Source organism: Urocampus carinirostris, chromosome 20, assembly GCF_059441175.1.
Source record: "Urocampus carinirostris isolate Australia breed hairy pipefish chromosome 20, RoL_Ucar_1.0, whole genome shotgun sequence".
In the NCBI taxonomy this organism is placed as follows: Eukaryota; Metazoa; Chordata; class Actinopteri; order Syngnathiformes; family Syngnathidae; genus Urocampus; species Urocampus carinirostris.
Genome location: NC_142368.1, coordinates 29,256,119 through 29,279,435, shown reverse-complemented (window position 1 = coordinate 29,279,435; position 23,317 = coordinate 29,256,119). Strand labels below are relative to the sequence as shown.

Below are 23,317 nucleotides of genomic sequence, written 5' to 3'. Positions count from 1 at the left end.
GCACGCTACACCGATACGACCGCAACGAAGACTCCGGCAAAAAAAGAGGTGGGGGACTATGCATTTACGTACATAATGCGTGGTGCAATAACAGCAGAATTATTGATAGATAGATAGATAGATAGATAGATAGATACTTTATTCATCCCCTAAGGGAAATTCACATTTCCAGCAGCATCCCTGAGCTAAGAACAATACAATAATAAAGCCAAAAGAATACAATATACAAATACCCAGTGTGACGTGCAAATGCACACTGCTCGCCCGATATAGAGTTTCTGGCGGTATCGTGTAGACCATTCTACATACTGCGAGAGCTAACTGTGCTCATTGTGATAGCTGTTTACATTCTTCCGGATGCTAACGCTTGCACAGCGCTAAACCTCGTGCTCGCTGCATCAACAAACAACAGCTTGCACACCCCGACGGAGCTTTCATTATCGCTGGCGACTTTAATAAGGCATGTTTAAGGACTGTTCTTCCAAAATTCTTTCAACATGTGAACTGTGCAACAAGGGGTGAAAAAACTTTAGACCGCGTTTACAGCAACATCAAAAACGCATACAAAGTTTCCCCCCTCCCTCACCTAGTTAATTCCGATCACAAAGAAGAAAGAAAAACAAAACCTGTAACGAGGACAATACTAACGTGGCTTGAGGCAGCCCTGTCTAAACTGCAGGACTGTTTTGATCAAACTTGCTGGGAGGTAGTATTTGAACACCATGACCTCCAGAAATTCACTGACACTGTTTTATCCTACATCTGATACTGCACAGATGAAGTCACAGTAAATAAAAAAATCAAGGTCTACCCAAATCAAAAACCCTGGATGTCCAGCGAGGTGCGCACCCTCCTCAAACACCGCAACACCGCCTTCAGGTCTGTTGACAAGGCTCTTTACGGGGTGGCCAGGGCTGACCTGAAGAGAGGCATCAAGAAAGCAAAAGCAGCCTACACAAGGAAGATCGAGCACCTCTTCGCTGGAAATGACCCGAGGAGGATGTGGCAGGGTCTTCAACACATCACCAACTTCAGAGGCCACAACCTGGCAACTGTTGAGGCTGAGGCTTCACTAGCTGCGGACCTTAATCGGTTCTTCGCTCGCTTTGAAGCTGGAAGGCCACAAACAGCCACATCACACCCACCAACAACCAGCAGCAACTCACTCACATTTCAGGAGCACGAAGTTAGGCGTGCGCTGAATACCATTAACCCCAGGAAGGCAACTGGCCCGGATGGAGTACCAGGGAGGGTACTCAGGGACTGTTCCGATCCGCTGGCTCGGGTCTTCACCACCATCTTCAACCGGTCCCTGTCACTGGCGACCGTCCCACCTTGCCTCAAAACCTCCACCATCATTCCCATCCCCAAAAAGTCAGCAGTGGAAAGCCTCACCGACTACAGGCCTGTCGATCTTACGCCTGTGGTCATGAAGTGCTTCGAGAGGTTAGTGTCCCTGCACTTCAAAAACTCCCTGCCACTCACACTGGACTCCCACCAGTTTGCCTACAGGGCAAACCGCTCCACTGACGACGCCATAAACACAGCACTTCACACCTGGACCACCGGGGAGCTACGTCAGAATGCTCTTTCTGGACTTCTGCTCAGCCTCCATTATACTGGTGGAGAAACTTGCACACCTAGGACTCTATCCCTCCATCTGCCACTGGATAATAATAATAATAATAATTTCCTTTGTATTGTCATTCTTTGTAACAATGTACACAGAACGAAATGTCGATACACCTGACCCGTTGTAGCGAGCCGATGCAGCCGCAGCCAACAGAGGGCGCCGCCATTTTACCAATTAGGTGGACTTCCTCTCCAACCGCCCACAGTCCGTGAAACTCGGTACCCACATCTCTCCCACCCTAACACTGAACACTGGCTCCCCCCAAGGTTGTGCACTGAGCCCCCTGCTTTTCACCCTCTACAGCTCGGACTGCTCACCGACCCACCCCACAAACACTATAATTAAGTTCGCTGACGATACCACCTTGATCGGCCTCATCTCTGAAGGGGATGAGGCGGCGTACAAGGATGAGGTGGAGTCACTGTCAACATGGTGTTCAGAAAACCACCTCATACTGAACACCACAAAAACAAAAGAACTGATTCTGGATTTCAGAAGGAATGGCAGGAATCCAGAACCAATCATCATAAAAGGAGACTGTGTAGAGAGAGTCCACTCCTTCAAATTTCTGGGTGTGCACATCTCCGATGACCTCTCCTGGTCTGCAAACACCAGAGCGGTGGTAGGGAAGGCCCAGCAGCGACTGCACTTCCTGAGATTGCTCAGGAAAAATAATAAAACAGCAGCTGCAGGCATCCTTTTACAAAGCCACAGTGGAGAGTATTCTAACATACTGCATTACGGTGTGGTATGCTGGGTGCACAGCAGCAGACAGGAAAAAGATCCAGAGGATCATCAAAACAGCCCAGAAAATCGTCGGTTGCTCTCTGCCCAGTCTGGAGGACATTGCCTGCTCTCGTTACCTCAGCAGAGCAGAAAACATCATCAAGGACTTTTCTCACCCCGGCCACCACCTCTTCGACCTGCTGCCTTCCGGCAAGCGTTACAGGTCACACAAAGCAAAAACAAACAGACTCAGAGACAGTTTCTTCCCCACAGCCATTACCACCCTAAACAGACACCGTACAGAAAAACTGAACTCTTGCAAAAAACTACCTCACACGAATGTAAAATAGTACTCGCGTACATGCTGACTGCACTATGTTTGTTCACTGTAAACTGACACCGCACAAAAAACTGAAAACTCTTGCCAACACTACCTCATACGAATATAATGGTACTCATGTCTATGTTCTTGCACATGTCGACTGCACTATGTTTACTGCTCACCTTGCACAATGTCTGCCCATTTCTTTTTTCTGCACTATGATGACTATGTTTGTACCAATGCATATGCTGACTATTTCTTTGCACTATGATGACTTCTGCACCAAATGCAATATTGCACACCCCTTACGATACCAACGGTATCACGATAACAACTGTATGTAACATCCCACATGCCGACATTTCTTGTGTAAATACCATGTAAATTATAACTATAGCCTTATTCCCCTTGTTTTATAATCATATCTTCTCTGTTCCTTTATCTTCTTGGCTCATACCTCACTGTTAATGTGTAAAACTGGAGTGTCATGCCCAATTTCGTAGTCACAATATGTTAACCCATTTTGTAACAATGACAATAAAGGTATATTCTTTTCTATTCTATTCTATTCTACATCCTAACATGCTAAATCCAAATGAATAGGCCTATTTAACGTTAAAGGGGACATTCATTTTTATTCATTTTCATGCCAACGGCTACACGCTGATGGCTAGACTCTGAAAAGTAGACTCTATCGAGCAGCGCTTATGACAACATTCTTACGACTACATGCTAACATGCTAATTCAGAATGAATAAGCCCATTCAATATTATTGGGCCATTCATTTTCATTCATTGTGATGCAAATGATTAGATGCTAATGACTATATGCTCACATCTACATGCTAATTCAAATTCCCAATTCTAATTCCCTAATGCCCCCGATAGACAGATAGCCTTGTATGACTGTCGCTGCTATTGGTGTGTGAGTGTGGGTGTGTGAATGGGTAAGCGTGAAACACATTGTAAAGCGCTTTGGGAGCTCTTCAGTGACTTGAAAAGCGCTTGATAAATGCAGACCATTTACCATTTCTATTAAACGGCTGCATGCTAACGGGTAGATATTAACATCTACATGCCAAGATGCCAATTCAAAATGCATAGGCCCATTTAAAATAAAGAAGCCCATTCATTTTTATTTGGTTATAACTTACTTGTTATTACTTAGTGTAATAAAGAAGTGTTCTTACTGGTATTACTGTAGTCAAATCAAGTCAAGTCACATTTATTTGTATAGCCCGTAATCACAAAATGTCTCAAAGGACTGCACATGTTACAATTACACCACCCTCTGATCTTAAACCAAAAACTCAAAACCTCATGCACGGGGAAAATGAGAAACCTTGAGGGGCCTCACAAGTGGTATACCCCCTTCCAGGATGATCAGTGTGCAATAGATTTAGCATTGGGTAACTGTTCACGAAACATGGTCAACATCAATTGAAAGAAAACATAGGTAATATTTATAAATGTAAGCGATATGGGAAGTATGGGGGCAAGTCAATGCAAACATTTGTATGTTAGTAAGAAAACCTTAAAAGTCACATCTTAAGCGGACCGGGAGCCAGTGCTAGTCAGCTAATATAGGAATGATATGGTCAAACTTTTTTTTTGTCTTAGTCAAAAGTCTCGCTGCCTTTTGAACCAGGAGCAAACCTTTGATGCTAGACATCGGGAGACCAGAAAGCAATGCATTACAATAATCAAGTCAAGAAGTAATAAACACATGAATTTTAATCTCAGCATTGGATTGAGACATCATCAAGCGAATATTCGCAATATTACGGAAGTGGAAGAAAGCTGATCTAGTAATATTTTTCACAAGTAACTGAAACGACAGATTCGGATCAAATATAACTGTAGCTAACAACTGCATGCTGACAAGTATATGCAAACGACTAGCTGCTAACGACTACATGCCAAAGCCCACCCTCAACTGTCACAATTTTTGCGAACATTGTCACGTTTAATTTATTTCTTGTTTTTGCACATCAGAAAAATTCTAGCTCCCAGCGAAGAAGAAAACGTAGAGCTGGAGGGAGAAGACGCCGCTGCAGTTGCCTGTTCCACGTTAGCGTTCCTTCCAAGAGCTCTTGGTACTTTTGACATCCTCAGCTTGAGTCCCGATTTGACTTTGCTGTTTTTGTTTCGGTCCATTTGGTGCTCTGCATGACTAATACATACATGACACTCATTCTTAACGGCACAATTTTTTTCCGCAGTTTCGCGAGGTAGGATATACAGTGGGACTTCGGTTATCGTGGTTAATGGGGACCAAAACCACTCGCGATAAGTGAAAATCCGCAAAGTAGCGGCGCCCCTTCAAAAATGCTTAAAAAAACAAAATATTTTTTAATGTTTATTTTATTTTATTATTATTATTTTTTAGACCTGCGAAGCTCTGAACCCGCCAACATGGAACCACGAAGTAGCGACGCCCCCTCAAAAATGCTTGGAAAAAAAAAAAAAGATTTTTTTTTTTTTTAAATTATTTTATTCTTTTATTATTTTTTTTTTAGGCCTGCGAAGCTCTGAACCCGTGAACGTCGAAGCGCGAAGTAGCGAGGTCCCACTGTAATCGTAACATTGAATTTGTATGGGTGTTTGGTGCATGGCTTGGATTCTTTTAACACAGAGGTAACCAGGTTTTTGGGAAAGGCTACTAATTTCATCTAACTCGCCAGGCAAAAAATGCATAATTGAGAATAAAAAAACATACAAGACACAACTGGAGTCTAAGTCGCTGTAGGGAGTAATTGCTTTAAATTGTGGTTTATAGGGTTTATAATCCTAATTTGCTGGATCATTCAGTGGGTGGGGGAGAAGATCCACATCAGAGTTATTCTAAAATAGCCTATTTTTCCTCTAGTATCACGAAAGAGCAATTATTTTAAAACATTGCATTTTAGCTTTAAAATGATCGATTTTGCAGTTCATTGATGTTGATAATAACTGTTCAATCCAAAGGAAAATATAAACACACAAACAATGATTCCAACAAGCTAATACTTATTCACTGGGCAAGAAGATCAAATCAATAACACACTACATTGTATCAAAAGAAACTCGCTTGTGCTTCTACTCAACAAAAGCAAAGGCACCATGTAGGTAAGGGGGGTTGAATAGAGATGGCGACGTTGTAATTGAAGGTACTGATCAATAAGATTCTAAGATAATCAACTAATTTCAATGATTAGGAATAATTTCAGAGGCTGTCAGAATGAAATTATGTATGCAGAGCATCAAAACGGTTTGTTGGTTTGTCAATACAATATGGCGGCGCCCTGTACGGCTGCGGCTGCATCTGCTCGCTACAGTTTCTTACATTCAAAACCCCAGTCTTCGACTCAGTTTTTGAGGGCGAACAAAGACAACTCTAACTGCAGATTATACGATCGCAGTTTTTTACTGGATATGCGAACATCCAGAAATCCAGCGCTCGTTGCTACGACCACTCTGGAGTGTTTACTTGGCTTCGGAGTGCCACGTCAACAAGACCCAGCGGCCTACAAAGCAGCGAAGAAAAGTGGCAAGAGGAGGTGCTGTGACCGGAGGAGGAAGCGAGGTTGTCGGGCCGGGCTAACGGCTAGGCTGAAGGCTAAACCCTTCAAAACGCCTCTCCCATCCATTTTCCTCTCCAACGTTCGCTCCCTGGACAACAAACTGGACCATATACAAGTGGAACTTACATCGAACCGCGAGATGACAAACTGTTGCGCTATAATTCTGACGGAGACACGGCTAAACTCATCTATCCCGGATGACGCTGTTGTGGGGCTAACTGCTTTCCGCGCTGATAGAAGCGGCAAGCTCACCGGTAAGAACAGGGGTGGCGGACTATGCATTTATACCAACAACTGGTGTAGAAATGCTAGGATAATCTCGAATCACTGCTCACGAGACATTGAACTTTTGACGGTGATTTGCTTACCCTTTTACCTACCGAGGGAGTTTAGTGCTACCATCATTACTGCCGTGTACGTGCCCCCCAGCGCTAATACAAAGGAGGCAATGGACGTTCTCTACCGAACTGTGAGTGAACTGCAGCATGTTTACACCAAATGCATTTTTATTGCAGCGGGGGACTTTAACCAGGCCAATATGAAAACAGTTCTCCCGCATTTCCACCAGCATGTCGACTTTGCTACAAGAGGTCTACACAAATATCAGAGGAACATACAGAGCAGCCCCCCGCCCCCACCTTGGCTCATCAGATCACCTTTCTGTTATGCTAATTCCTGCATACAAGCCCTTGCTGACCAGAGAAAAACCTACAGTGAAGCAGGTGAGGGTGTGGACTGAGGGGGCAATGGAGGCACTACAGGACTGCTTTGAATGCACAGATTGGGACATGTTTAAATTGGCTGCCACTTACAACAACAAAATAAACATAGATGAGTACGCCATGTCTGTGTCAGCCTACATCAGTAAATGCGCAGAAGACATCAGTAATACCAAAACCATCTGCACCCGTGCCAATCAGAAGCCCTGGATGACTGCTGAGATACGCAAATTGCTAAAGTCACAGAACCTTGCCTTTAAATCTGGTGATGAGGAGGCGCTGAGATCAGCGAGGGCTAACCTTAACCGTGCTATCAGACTAGCAAAGCGATCGCACAGTCAAAAAATCCAGGACCTTTTCCTCAGCACAACCAACACCAGGGATATGTGGAAAGGCATTCAGGCCATCACCAGATACAAGCCAACCACCGCCCCAGTGCAGGACACTAGCATGGACTTTCTGAATGACCTCAACAACTTGGCACCCCTGCAGCGAAAGCGGTTCCACATCAGGACAAAAGAGCACTCCTCCTGGACTCAACTGACGTGAGGAAGACCCTGAGAAGGGTCAACACACGGAAGGCTCCAGGCCCTGACAACATTCCAGGGCGGGTCCTTAGGGAGTGCGCCGATCAGCTGGCTTGTGTACTAACAGACATTTTCAACACCTCGCTAGACCAAGCCACGGTACCATCATGCTTCAAGATTACCACCATCATCCCAGTGCCAAAGAACCCCCAGATCTTATCATTGAACGATTACCGGCCCGTTGCACTGACTCCCATCATAATGAAGTGCTTTGAGAGACTGGTTAAAGAGCACATCACCTCCAGTCTCCCCTCCTCACTCGACCCCTTTCAGTTTGCTTACCGGACAAACCGCTCCACCGGGGATGCCATCTCCTCTGCGCTTCACCTGAGCCTGACACACCTAGAGGAGAAGAACACCCATGTGCGGATGCTGTTCCTGGACTTCAGTTCAGCATTCAACACCATCATCCCACAACACCTGGTAAACAAAATGAGACTCCTGGGTTTCAACACCCCCCTGCGGAACAGGCTGCTGGACTTCCTCACTGACAGACCCCAGTCAGTGCGGATTGGTCAGAACATCTCCGATGTCATCACCCTCAGCACGGGCTCCCCCCAAGGCTGTGTCCTGAGCCCCTTGCTGTTCACCCTGATGACACACGACTGCGTCCCTAGGTCAGCCACAAACCACATCGTAAAGTTTGCGGACGACACAACAGTGGTGGGCCTCATCACGGACGACAACAACCTGGCCTACAGAGAGGAGGTCGAGCAGTTGGTGGGCTGGTGCAGGGACAACAGCCTGGTCCTGAATGTTGACAAAACTAAAGAGATCATTATCGACTTCAGGAAAAACCAGCCCAACCATGCCCCACTTCTCATCAACAACAAGGCTTGGCGGTTGTCAGCAGCATCAAGTTCCTAGGGGTGCACATCACAAACAAACTCACCTGGTCCGTGAACACTGCATCACTGGTGAAGAGGGCACAGCAGCGACTGTACTTCCTGCGGAGGATGAGGAGAGCCCACCTGCCCCCACCCTCCCTCATCACATTCTACAGGGGCACCATAGAGAGTATCCTGACCAACTGTATCTCTGTGTGGTGTGGAGGCTGCAGCGCTTCCGACTGGGGTGGTGTGAGGAGGGTGACGAGGACAGCAGAGAAAATCATCGGGACTTCTCTCCCCTCCATTCAGGACATTGGCCAGAAGCGCTGCCTATCCCAAGCCAAGAACATTATCATGGACTGTTCAGTCTGCTAGCCTCTGGGAAGAGGTACTGCAGTGTGCGGTGCAGGACCACCAGGTTCCACAATAGTCTTGTCCCCCTGGCCATTAGACTATTAAATCGCCAATCAAACACATAGTAATTCTAAACTGCTGCTAATCTGTACATCTGTTGGTTTTGTTTGACTTTTTTGAACTACTGGCAGTTCTTTATAGCTAGCCACTCCTTGCACATCTGTTCTCCTCTGCACTATTCGTACTACAGTGTTATTGTTACTGTTGACTGACTTGTTTACCTTACTGCCCATTTTGCACATCTGGTTAGCTGCTCCTCTTGCACTCTTTGCACTACTGTAAAATACTATACATAGCCATAATTATTTAGTATATTATTAGTACTCAATACTCCAACTCAACATTTTATTTATGTACATTCAAGGAAACTGTACGGGTCAGATGTATCGACATATCGTTCTGTATACACGTGTACTAGAATGAAAATAAAGTAGATCTGAATCTGAAAAGATTTGCCTTTGGTCAGAGGGAGCTTCGCGTGTGGGAAGGGTCCCACATGTGAAGTCGAGTTACACTTATTTGTGAAGCCCTTAATCACAAAATATTGCAAAAGACTGCACAAGCCACAATTACACCATCCCCTGATCTGAAACCAACATGTGGGGAAAGAAAAACTCAAAACCCCTAGCATTAGGAAAGTAAGAAACCTTGAGAAAGGGTCATACAAGTGGTAATCCCTGTTCAAGGATGACCAGGCTCCAATAGATGTTGCATTGGGTAACAATACACAAAACATAAGTCAACATCGATAAAAAAACTCAAGTAATGTGTAAAATTGTTAAAGAAATTCTTAACAGCAAAGACACAGCTTCCAATCTCAGCTGAGTGCTTGTTGCAGATGTTGACATGCTTCAGGTCAAGGTGCTGGTCCACTGACTCATCACTCATCCTTTTCAGTCAATTTGCCCTAAACCAGGCATCCGGAAAGGACAGAAAATGTATGAGGTCGGCATCAGTCATAAGCTATAAAATAGAAATGTGTCTTAAGTCTAGATTTGAATACTTCGACTGAGGTTATAGATCGTCTCAGGAGGCAGAGCATTCCACAGACCAGGGGCCCGGATGGAAAACTCCCTTGAGCTTGCAGACTTCTTTGCTTTTGAGTCACAAGTAGACCAACATTTTCAGAATGTAGGGTCAGTGGTGGAACATTGGAGAAATTCAATTCAGAGAAATAAGAGTGGGCAAGTCCCTGCAAACATTTGTGTGTTCGTAAGAGAACTTTAAAGTCTCATCGTAAGGGGACAGGGAGTCAGTGCAGGTTAGCTAATATTAGAGTGATATGGTCAGACTTGCTTGTCTTAGTCGAAATTCTCACTTGTGCATTTTGAACCAGCTGCAAACTTTTAATGCTAGACATCTAGAGACCAGAGAGCAATACATTACTGTAATCTAGCGGAGGAGTAATTTACACATTACCGTATTTTCCGCACTATTAGGGCGCACCCCCAAAAAAACTGTTTTGGTCCTATATCTTCCATAGATAAGTCGCACCGGATTATAAGGCGCTACAATGGGAACGTCGACAAAACAGTCAGATGATTCAGTCAAACTGATTACCCCCTTAACATTCCCAAAGCTTGCAAAGAAGCAAATACGTGTCGTAGACACGTGCGGATGCGATGTCCGTACGATGTCACTTAAATGCGTCATTTCAAATATCATTCGGAAGGTTAAAGTCTTGGGATTCAAGAAATGCCAACCATTCCTTAGTTTCTATTTTCTTTTTCGGTCGCAACTTTACTGTGCATATGACAATAAACACTTGGAATTGAGTTTAATTCACTCAACTCATCACAGCAACATCAAGATCGTTCTAAAACAAGATACCGGGAAAATATAAAGCCGCATAACTCACCTAAATTCTCACGTTCAATAATGATACGCAATCATGGTCTTCTTACAACCGTGAGTGTAGTAAATCCAGGAGAGTAAAATATTTACAAATACAGAATAGTAAAAAATGTTTTCTCTATGCCGTAGTTTAGCAAGCTTGCTATTCAGTCATCTTTTTTGGCCAATTGCAGGGTTTGTTTTGGCCCTCTAGCGTATCCGAGGCTCCGAATAACTTCAGCCAATAGCGATCGATTTAACGGATGATTGACACATCTTTTTCGGCCAATTGCAGGGTTTGTTTTGGCCTTCTAGTGTATTCAAGGCTCCGAATAACTTCAGCCAGTAGCGATCGATTTAACGGATGATTGACACATCTTTTTCGGCCAATTGCAGGGTTTGTTTTGGCCCTCTAGCCAATCCGAGGCTCTGAATAACTTTAGCCAATAGCGATCGATTCAAATGATGATTGACACATTGGTTAGCCAATGAAACGCCGGTATATAAATCCCAGCATACACCACGGGCTACTCCACGTTCGGGGGAAAATCGAGTTGGCGGCTGTTGCGTAAGTTGCGAGACCTTGCGAATTTAATATTGAGCCATATATAAGGCGCACTGTATTATAAGGCGCATAGTCAGCTTTTGAAAAAAATTAAGACTTTTAGGTGCGCCTTATAGTGCGGAAAATACGGTAATTATAATCTCCGTCAGATTGCGACAGACGGGCCAATCTTTGCAATATTACGAAAGTGAATGAAAACTATTGTAGTCATATTTTCCGCATGTAACTGAAACGACTTCTAAGGATCAAATGTTACATTTTTGACTGCGTCATTTTGAGTGATACAACACCTAGAACTAACTGATAAAAAGCATGAAAAAATAATAGTTTTTCAAAAGTGCAACTCCTTGGCATTCAGAAAGACTAAAATAAATAAATCAAAGCATTTGTGGTGGTCAGTAAATGCTACTTTTATAGAGCAAACACAGGGAAAAATATGGAATCACTCCACTCTGAGAAAAAAATGGAATAATAAAAAAAGACAAATAACAATCAAAACATATCACTTGTATATAGGTGCACCACCTTTGGCTTTTATGACAGCTTGCAGTCTCTGAGGGATGGACTTGATGAGTGACAGTATTTTTTCATCAATCTAATGAACTCTCAACTATCTGATTGCACTTGCCAGGTCATCTTCGCAGGTCTGGCCTTGCTGTGGACAACTTTTTTCAATTTCCACCACAGGTTTCAATTGGGTTGAGATCTGGGCTATTTGTCATCATTGACATGCCTCTTTCTCCAAGGAATGCGTTCACAGTTTTTTCTCTGTGGAATGATGCCCTTTCATCTTGGAAAATGAGTTAATCATCCCCAAACATTTTTTTTCAATTGAAGGAACAAGAGAGCTGTCCAAAGTTTCAACTTTAACTTGTGGATTTATTGCAGATTTGACCATAGTCATCTCCACGGTGCCTTTGCCTGACATGCACCCCCTTATCATTAAGGACTGTGGGAATTTTTATATTTTCTTTAAGCAGTCCTCTTTGTAAATCTCATTGGAACGGCACCAAACAAAAGTTCCAGCATCATCACTTTGTTACATGCAAATTGGTGACTCATCACTGAAGATAACCTTCGTCCAGTCATCCACAATTCATGATTGCTTCTCCTTAGCCCATTGCAGTCTTGTTTTTTGTTTTTTTTAGCGTCAGTGATGGATTCCCTCTAGCCTTCCTATATGAAAATCTCATTTCCTTTAGGCGATTTGGCACAGTTCTGTCACATACATTGACTCCCATTTCCTCTTATTTGCATTGTTGTGCATTTTCTGTTTTCAAGACGTATGGCCTTTAGTTGTTTGTTTTGACTCCTACATGTCTTCTTTGGTCTACCAGTACGCTTGACTTAAACATCCTTTCCATGCTGTTTGTACTTGGTCCAATACAGCTGACTGTGAATAGCCCACATTTTTGGCAACCATACAAGAAGTTTGACGACCCTGTCTTTGGTCTCAAGAAAAAACCCTCTTGTTGGAGCCATGATTCTTGCCAATCCATTTAGTTGAGGAGCCCGCCAGAGTGTGACAACGGCACTGTTTTTAACCGCTGACTAACAAGCAGACCTAATCTAAGCCAGGAGCCTAATTTAGGAAAGAAAACTGACTGAGTGTGTCCTTATTTTCTACTCAAAATGCCCTGATTCCATTTATTTTTCCTCAGTATTAAATGATTCCATATTTATTTCCCTGCACTTGCGCTATGAAATTAACATTTACTGACCATTGCAATGTTTTTTTTCTTAATTTATTTTAGTGTTTCTGAATTTCAAAATGTTGCCCTTGAATGACCTTACTATTGTTTAATATTTTTGATCTGAGTTTTTTCTACAGAATAAAATGTCTGAGTTAGGGCTTGCCCAAGACTGGTGATTCCATATTTTTTGCAAGGGGTTGTATTACATTTTTTTAAGGCTTTAAGCACTATTTGAGTCACAACATGGAACCTGGACCTTACTTCCCTTTGGCAGAACTCCTCTATTGCTCAAGAAACAAAGAGAGGAAATAGAAGGAAGCCACTGGCCGCTCCCGTTCCTTGACCGCCGAGGCTCCAGAATTTTGTCCCCATTGTCCAGGGAGCTGTTGGGTGCAGTTCAGGCTGGTTTATGTAATCCAATACTCGCAGCGGAAACCAAAATAAGAAAAAGAAAAAGGGTCTTGTTTGACATGCTGTGAGTCTCTCGAGGTTCTCCCTTGTTTTGGAAGAGTCAGTGGTTTGAAAAGGTTAGGGGGAATGTATTTCTGGCAGTGTATACACCTACATCTCATTTTTGGGGGTTAATTTAAAAAAAAAAAAATAAACACCAAAAACATACTTGTCATCTTGAAAGGCAATTAAAATGAAAATAAAATGAAGAACAACAGGCTGAATAAGTCTACAGTATACTAATAATAATAATAATAATTTCCTTTGTATTGTCATTCTTTTGTAAGAACGAAATGTCGATACACCTGACCCGTTGTAGCGAGCCGATGCAGCCGCAGCCAACAGAGGGTGCCGCCATTTTACCAATGTTATAAGTCTTAGGTATGACTCGACCGAGGCGCGAACCAGCGACCTCCCAGTCTCAAAGCGGGCGCCCTACCATCTAGGCTACTGAGCTGGTAATAATAATTTCCTTTGTATTGTCATTCTTTGTAACAATGTACACAGAACGAAATGTCGATACACCTGACCCGTTGTAGCGAGCCGATGCAGCCGCAGCCAACAGAGGGCGCCGCCATTTTACCAATGTTAAATGACTGACATGACTGGTAATCTCAGTTATGATGTAAAATATTAAGAGTTATTAAGATAACTCTTAACATGAAGAACATTCTTACCTAACTATCAGTTTCACTACAAATCACTAAATTCAATAAAACATTTAAACTGGGTGTCACTTTCAAACAACTCCTCGCTACCTCTTCCACGATGCTTACATTAGACTCCGCTTTTCGCTAACTCCAAACTTTCATGTATCTGTTTTAAGGCTGCATATTCCACTTATCTGTTTCTTGTAATCTGCAGAATACGATTTTATTTCGGTGCCATTTTTGTTTTAGTGTGAAATGATCTATTATGTTGATAATTTCACACATAAAGGTTAATGTGAAAGAAACCTATAAAATGATATAATAATGTGTTAATGATATCAGACAGGAATTGCACCAGTGTATAAGTCGCAGGATAAATATCAGGATATATAGCCAAAAATGTTTACATCATCCGGGAGGGACTCTGTGTAGAGCCACTGCTCCTCCGGATAGAGGGGAGCCAGTTGAGGTGGCTCGGGCATTTGATAAGGATGCCTCCTGGACGCCTCCCTCGGGATGTGTTCCGGGAATGTCCCACCGGCAGGAGGCCCCGAGGGCGACCCATGACACACTGGAGAGACTATGTCTCTCGGCTGGCTTGAGAACGCCTGGGGATCCCGTCGGATGAGCTGGAGGAGGTGTCTGGGGATAGGGACGTCTGGGCTTCCCTTTTAGGGCTGCTGCCCCGTGACCTAAGCGGAAGATAATGGATGGATGGATGTTTACTACACAGTGCTTAGAGACTGGCCTTAGTTATAATAGTGCATGAAAGAAAGTTGCATCATAAAAGCAGTACAATTCCATTAAGTGCAAAAAACACATTGTAATAATAATAATTTCATTACTATTTTGATACAATGTCACTACTAAGTTTATCCTGTTTCGTGTTGTAGCCTACTATTATCCGAAGTACTGAACTACATTTACCAATTTTTTAACGTTATTTCTATGTTACTTATGTTATTACTATTCGTAAGAGCAATTAACTCGCCCTCAGAGTAACACTTTTTTAACCATGTTACTACTCTGTTAATGATCATGCTATTGTGTAAACATTTAATAATGTTATTATTATGTTATTACTATTCGTCAAAGAAAAGAAAGGGATTGGCTATTTTTAATAGTCACAAATTACATCACGGTGAAGTATATTTTTGTGACTCAGGTACCCTGTTGCCACGGTTACCCTCCGAGCCTGGGATGACGCTGCTTACTATTAGAATAGAAACAATTGGTCTGAAGGACGCCGGGCAATGCATTGATCCGTACATGAGCATTAGCGTCAAAGGTAAGGGGGGGGGGGGGGGGGGGTGCAGAAACCCTTTGGTGTGCAGTTTCATCATTCATGTCAATAATTCTTAAATAATGAGCAGATTCGAATGGGCTTGACCTGGACCCGGTGCAGGACACGCCCGTAGCTACCAAAAAGGAAGACATCTACATTCACTTTAGCATGGATGTGGAGCTCCAAAGGCATGTGGAGAAATTACCGAAAGGTAAAAGAAAAAAAATACCATAAACAGACGTGAGTTTGACTTATTTTCCAAAAATATAACTGGTCTTCCTCAGGAGCAGCTATTTTTTTTGAATTCAAACACTACAAACCCAAGAAGAGGTTTACCAGCACCAAATGTTTTGCCTTCTTGGAGATAGACGAGATCAAGCCTGGACCCATTGTGATCGAGCTGTAAGTCACAGATAAATACAGGGTTCGTATAGAGGCTTGAAATCCTTCAAAAATGCTTGAATTTAATGTTGTTTTCAAGGTCTGAAAAATGCTTAAATTTTGGGACGCTGACACACCTGCTCTGGTGGCTTGTTATTGTGGTGTTGTCATGTGAAGCGTCACCTACTGGTTGCATCAAAGAAGACAGCTATTTAGAAAATTGGCTTTTTTGGCTTGGCTCACTGAGATTTTTTGTTTCTTTAATAATAAATTATTAACAATAATAAAACATTATGCACCAAATGATTCAGTAGTTAATAAGTTCATATGTTTTGCAGGGAAGCCCTGAAAAAAAGGGAAGAATAAAAATAAAAAAGACTGGTAATTCTAAATAAATTATAAAAAGGCAACAACAAAAAAACTATAACTAACTCCACTTCTAATTTGACAATTTTTGACACTGATCCTCTGAAAACCACATAAAATGTAAAATAAAATTAAGTAAAACAAAAATCAAAAGATCAGCAGTCTCTCAGATCAAAAGATTGCGCTGTGCTTCAGAGCAATCGATATCATTAAAATGAGTCCAAATTGGGCTCATTTTCTGGTCCCTATACATAAAATCGTTCCTTCCTTTTAGTCTTCTGTATACAACTCAATTACTACCCAACAATAGAGCGCTTTCCGTGTTAGTAAACAAGTGTGACATAGCCAATCTGCGCGTGTGTATTGTTGACACAGAATGGCAGAATTCATGTCAGTTTATAGCAGCCTCAGAATGCCATTGGTTGAGCTAGATCATAGGTGTCAAACATGCAGCCCACGGGCCATATAAGCCTGTTAAGGGTTTTAATCCTGCCCGAAAGGATACGTTGAGAGAAGCACGAGAGAAAATGACTTGCTGTCTAAAATATGTCACTGGATGCTGGTAAAGCCAGGCACCAGTAACAAAACAACTGGAGCTGTATTTATTTTTCTCGCTCTCTCTCTCCCACACATACTCTCTCTCTTTCTTCCTCCCTCTTTCTCACTATATTTCCCCTTCTGCTCTTTCTCTCCCTTTCTTTCTTTCTATATTTATTTTCGATTTCTTTCTCTCCCTCGGTCTCTGTCTATTTTTCTCCTTCACTGTTTTTCTCTCTCCCTCTCTCTCCATTTCTTATCTCTTTCTCCTCTCACTCTCTCTCCATTTTTTCTTTCTCAATCATTCTGTCTTTGTCGTTCTCTTTATTTCTCTTTCTTTCTCAACTTTCTCCCAACACTCTCTCTCTCTTTTTTTTCCTCCCAATTCTCTCTCCCAACACTCTTTTTTTTTTCCTCCCAATTCTCTCTCCCAACTCTCTCTCTCTCTCTCTACCACTCTCTTTTGCTCCCAACTCTGTCTCCCTCTCCCAGACCTCAAAAGTGTTATTTCAATCATTGTTGCAATGAAAAGTTGAAAAGCTGATTTTAAGGTTTAAGGCTTTTAAAAGTTGACCCAAGAGTTAGATTTGGTTTGAAACTTTTTTGTCATAATTAAAGCAGCTATAAGTCAACAATTTGGGCAGTAAAAAGTTTAAAGTTGCTTTAAAGTTTTTTGTCATTATTGAAGCAGCCATAACTCAAGGATTGGTGCTACAAAAAGTTGTGTTAAAAGTTAAATCTGTTTTGAATATTTTTCTAAAAGCTCAGCTTTGAACTTTTTTTTATCTATCTACTCTAGTCATATCTCTCGAGAGGGGTGACTGACAGCAAGGAAAACACATACAAAAAAAAAAAAAAAGGGGAAAAAGTAGCAAAAACACACACAAAAGTTTTTGGACCATGGTCAACCCAAAATGCCCAAACACCCAAGTTGGTCATGCTTTCGTCCCTCCAGATGAAACGGAACACAAGAAAGCGGCCATGTCACTCAGGCCAGGGTGACACAACACACTCTTCTGTTCAACAGCAGGGCCCGACAGCTTTCACTAGTTTACCCCTGCCGCATCATACAGGTGCCCTGCCCATCCCTAAGAACGCATCCAACATCCCACTGTCCTTTCACAACACCTCTCCACTCATTCCTATCACCAACAAGAGCTCTAGCTTCCACAACATTTCGACCTCTTTCCTGCAGTGCACTCATAACACCATCCATCCACGTCAATCACGGCCTTCCTCTTGGTCTCCTTCCATTCACTTCTGCTCTGTATATCCTCTTCAACATTCCTTCCTCATCCATCCTCTCCATGTGTCCAAATCAACCTCTCTTATCTACACGCTTTCTCAATTCCTCTACAACTACAGTTCTGTCTCTCACAATTTCATTTCTCAATCTATCCAATCTAGTCACTCCTAACATACTCCTCAAACACTTCATCTCAAAAACATTTAATTTCCTTCTCAAATCTGCATTCAGGCTCCAAGTCTTTGCACTATAAAACACAGTCGGCACAATCACACTCTCATACAGTCCCCTCTTAACATCCATATTCATACTCTTGTAGCTCATCACTCTCCTCAGAGCACCCAAAACCTTGCTTCCTTGATTCACACTGTGCAATACCTCGCACTCCATTCCACCAACTGCAGCTACATCCCATCCCAAGTACCTAAAGCTTTCAACTTTTTCCAGCACCTGTCCATGCAACCTTATTTCTAAGCCATGCCCACTCCATCACCTTACTCTTCCCAACATTCACTCATAACTTGCGCCTATCACACACTCTTCCAAACTCCATTACCAACCTTCTCCATGTTTTCTCAGAATCAGCCAGAAGCGCTGTGTCATCTGCAAACAAAAACTGACTTACCTGCCACACCGTTCCACTGTTATCCATCATCTCTACACCTCTGCCAAATACTGTTGCATTCACCTCTCACCAGACCATCCATGTACACATTAAACAGCCATGGTAACATCACACACCACTATCTCACACCAGTCAACACAGGGAACCACTCACTTGTCTTAAACCTAAAAAATAAAACTGTTAATTTTAAGTCTAACAAACTCTCAATTAGTTTTGGTTTTCTTTTACATTTTAATGCACATATTTTGAGAGTAAAATATGAAGTATAAAACCTAGGCAAAACTTTCTCTAGATTATGTCAAAACAAATACAAATTTCCTAACGGTTTTTATTGGACTTTTTAGTGGGAGTACAATGTTGGCAAAAAGATTGTTACATTCAAATGATTTCCAATCAAATACACCTTTATAAAACATGTCTTTTGTCCCGCTTTTTTCGTTCCTCTATTTTCCTGCCCTTTGTTCTTTAAATTTGTCTTCTTTTGATAACTTTTTTTCTAGCTTTTAGTTTTTTTTTGTTCTTTTCTTGCCTTTTTCTTTTGTTCTCCAGTTTCCTTTTTCTGCTATTTGTCAAGTCATGTTTATTTGTATAGCCCTTAATCACAAATAGTCTCAAAGGGCTGCACAGATCAAAGACTATTGCAAGCTACAGACTATTACGACACCTCTCCTGATCTAAAACCGACATGAGGGCAAATCATACACATTTATCAACATACAATATAGGTTTCTTCAAATGCTACGGTTTGTGTTTTAAGCTTAGATTTAAACATTTCCACTGAAGTTGCAGATCGAATCTCAGGGAGAAGAGCATTCCACAGCACCGGGGCCCGAATGGAGAACGCTCTTGAACTTGCGGATCTCTTCTTGGCTCTTGGATCACTAGTAAACCAGCATTTTCAGAGCGAAGGCTCCGGACCGGAACATAGGGGAGATTAACTCTGAAAGATATGAGGGAGCAAGTCCATGCATGATTTTGTATAATACCAACAGAACCTTAAAATCACATCTTAAGCTAACAGGGAGCCAATGCAGGTTAGTTAAAATCGGGGTAATGTGATCTAACTTTCTTGTCTTGGTTAAAAGCCTTGCTGCAGCATTTTGTACTAGCTGAAGGCTCTTGATTTTGGACTTTGGGAGACCGGAGAGTAGTGCATTACAGTAATTGAGACGGGAGGTAACAAACGCGTGAATTATAATCTCCGCATCCGACTGACGGCATAGGGCGAATTTTAGCAATGTTGCGAAGATGGAAAAAAGCTGTTCTTGTAATATTCTTAACGTGTGTTGGAAAGGAAAGATCGGGGTCAAATATGATACCTAAATTTTTGACTGACAAATGTAATTTCACTCAGAGTGACTCAATGTTCAGAGCCGTTTTTGAGAAAAAGTCACGGCATTTAAATAGACCAATAACTAGCATTTCGGTCTTTTCAGAGTTAAGGCGCAAGAAGTTGAGTGACATCCATTCTTTTATCTCAGTGAGGCAGTTCTCCAAATTTCCAGTTTAGTGTGGCAGATTCCTCCATCGGAAGATATAGTTAAGTGTCTTCTGCGTAGCAATGGAAACTGATATTATACTTGCGAAAAATATCACCTAATGGAAGCATGTAAATGCTGAAAAGAAGGGGGGCAAGTACTGAACTCTGAGGAACACCACAGGTAACACTAAAGGGCTCAAATGTGATTTCACCATATTAAAAACAGTGCGTCGTATCTGAGAGGTAGGATCTGAACCATAAGAGGACGGTTTCTGAGAGACCAATCCATTTTTCCAACTGTTCTAGTAAGATATTATGGTCCACAGTGTCAAAGGCAGCACTAAGGTCTAGCAGCTCATCCGGTCTAAACCAATTTCACACAGACCAATCAGGTTAAGTTTATGATCACGAATAATATTATCAACAACTATAGGTATTATTGGCCACGCATGTGTCCAGAAAATAAAGCAAAAAAGATAAAAGAACGGTAATAAATAGAAAATTAGCTGAAGAGCTGTGAGTCGCTATGTCCATTAGCGCCGCCATCATCATCAAAAAGAAATGAACAATTATTTATTCATTATTTATTAACAATTACAGTGGACCTGGAAAGTATTCACAGCGCTTCACTTTTTCACATTTTGTTGTTACAGCCTCATTCCAAATTGTATTAATTTAATCTCTTATCTCAAAATTCTACACAAAATACTCCATTATGACAATGTGAAAAAGATCAACTTTTTTTGAATTTATTAAAAATAGAAAACTAAGAAATCACATTTACATAAGCATTCACAGCCTTTGCCATGAAGCTCAAAATTGAGCTCAGGTGCATCTTTTTTCCACTGATCATCCTTGAGATCTTTCTACAGCTTAATTGGAGTCCACCTGCAGTAAATTGTTGATTGGACATGATTTGGAAAGGCACACACCTGTCTATATAAGGTCCCACAGTTGAGTGTGCATGTCAGAGCACAAACACCAAGCATGAAGTCAAAAGAACTGTCTGTAGACCTGCGAGACAGGATTGTCTTGAGGCACATATCTGGGGAAAGATACCGAAAAAAATCTGCTGCTTTGAAGGTCCCAATGAGCACAGTGGCCTCCATTATTCATAAATGGAAGCCATTTGGAACCACCAGGACTCTTCCTAGAGCTGGCCGGCCTTCTAAAAGGAGCGATCGGGGAAGAAGGGCCTTAGTCAGGGAGGTGACCAAGAACCCGATGGTCACTCTGTCTGAGCTCCAGCGTTCCTCTGTGGAGAGAGGAGAGCCTTCCAGAAGGACAACCATCTCTGCAGCAATCCACCAATCAGGCCTGTATGGTAGAGTGGCCAGACGAAAGCCACTCCTTAGTAAAAGGAACATGGAAGCCCGTCTGGAATTTCCTAAAATTCAGATTCAGATCTACTTTATTGTCATTCTAGTACACGTGTATACAGAACGAAATGTCGATACATCTGACCCGCACAGTTTCCTCGAATGTACAGATATAAGTAAAAGTTGTATTATGCCTACGTATAGTATTTTACCATACCATAGTGCCGATAGTGCAAGAGGAGTAGCTAACCAGATGTGCAAAATGGGCATTCAGGTTAACAAGTCAGGTAAACAGTAACATTAACACTGTAACAGTAACACTGTAAGTACAATAGTGCAGAGAGCAAATGTGCAAGGAGTGGCAAGCTATAAAGAACTGCCAGTAGTGCAAAAAGTCAGATTAGCAGCCGTTAAGATAGGTTAACTATATGTTAGATTGACCATTTAACAGTCTAATGGCCAGGGGGACTAGACTACTGCGGAACCTGGTGGTCCTGCACCGCACACTGCAGTACCTCTTCCCAGAGGCTAGCAGAGTGAACAGTCCATGATGGGGGTGAGAGGGGTCCCCGATAATGTTCTTAGCATGGGATAGGCAGCGCTTCTGGCCAATGTCCTGAATGGAGGGAAGTGTAGTCCCGATTATTTTCTCTGCTGTCCTCGTTACCCTCCTCACACTACCCCAGTCGGAAGCGCTGCAGCCTCCACACCACACAGAGATACAGTTGGTCAGGATACTCTCTATGGTGCCCCTGTAGAATGTGATGAGGGAGGGTGGGGGCAGGTGGGCTCTCCTCATCCTCCGCAGGAAGTACAGGCGCTGCTGTGCCCTCTTAACCAGTGATGCAGTGTTCACGGACCAGGTGAGTTTGTCTGTAATGTGCACCCCTAGGAACTTGATACTGCTGACAACATCCACAGCCTTGTTGTTGATGCAAAGTGGGGCATGTTTGGGCCGGTTTTTCCTAAAGTCGACAATGATCTCTTTAGTTTTGTCAACATTCAGGACCAGGCTGTTGTCCTTGCACCAGGCCACCAACTGCTCCACCTCCTCTCTGTAGGCCAGGTCGTTGTCGTCCCTGATGAGGCCCACCACTGTTGTGTCGTCAGCATACTTCACGATGTGGTTTGTGGCGGACCTAGGGACGCAGTCGTGTGTCATCAAGGTAAACAGCAAGGGGCTCAGGACACAGCCTTGGGGGGAGCCCGTGCTGAGGTAGATGACATCTGAGATGTTCTGACCTATCCGCACTGATTGGGGTCTGTCACTGAGGAAGTCCAGCAGCCAGTTCCGCAGGGGGGTGTTGAAACCCAGGAGTCTCATTTTGTCTACCAGATGTTGTGGGATGATGGTGTTGAATGCTGAACTGAAGTCCAGGAACAGCATCCGCACATGGGTGTTCTTCTCCTCTAGGTGTGTCAGGCTCAGGTGAAGCGCAGAGGAGATGGCATCCCTGGTGGAGCGGTTTGTCCGGTAGGCAAACTGAAAGGGGTCGAATGAGGAGGGGAGACTGGAGGTGATGTGCTCTTTAACCAGTCTCTCAAAGCACTTCATTATGATAGGAGTCAGTGCAACGGGCCGGTAATCGTTGAATGATAAGATCTGGGGTTTCTTTGGCACTGGGATGATGTTGGCAATTTTGAAGCATGATGGTACTTTGGCTTGGTCTAGCGAGGTGTTGAAAATGTCTGTTAGTACACAAGCCAGCTGATCGGCGCACTCCCTAAGTACCCGCCCCGGAATGTTGTCCGGGCCTGGAGCCTTCCTTGTGTTGACCCTTCTCAGGGTCTTTCTCACGTCGGTTGAGTCCAGGTGGAGTGCCCTTTCGTCCTGATTTGGAACCGCTTTCGCTGCAGTGGTGCCGTTTTGTGCCTCGAACCTTCCAAAGAATTTGTTGAGGTCATTCAGAAAGTCCATGCTAGTGTCCTGCACTGGGGCGGTGGTTGGCTTGTATTTAGTGATGGCCTAAAAGCCTTTCCACATATCCCTGGTGTTGGTTTTATTGAGGAAACGTTCCTGGATTTTTTGACTGTACGTTTGCTTTGCTAGTCTGATAGCACGGTTCAGGTTAGCCCTTGCTGATCTCAGCTC

The 23,317-nt window shown here is 42.9% G+C and overlaps 1 protein-coding gene across 6 annotated transcripts in view; it reads left to right on the top strand.

Moving 5' to 3' along the window:
* aida (axin interactor, dorsalization associated) overlaps positions 1-23,317 on the top strand; it is a 31,349-nt gene that overhangs the window by 5,192 nt on the left and 2,840 nt on the right. For 2 of the 6 annotated variants that reach the window (XM_088325170.1, XM_088325166.1), the window contains exons 6-10: positions 4,677-4,777; positions 15,152-15,274; positions 15,360-15,482; positions 15,556-15,673; positions 15,753-15,999. In XM_088325170.1, the coding sequence (XP_088181296.1) occupies positions 4,677-4,777; positions 15,152-15,274; positions 15,360-15,482; positions 15,556-15,673; positions 15,753-15,930 (643 nt within the window). In that variant the 3' untranslated portion in view covers positions 15,931-15,999. Of the gene's footprint in view, positions 1-4,676; positions 4,778-15,151; positions 15,275-15,359; positions 15,483-15,555; positions 15,696-15,752; positions 16,009-23,317 lie in introns of those variants that run through there. The other 4 variants (XM_088325165.1, XM_088325167.1, XM_088325169.1 and 1 more) reach the window with 4 other exon arrangements.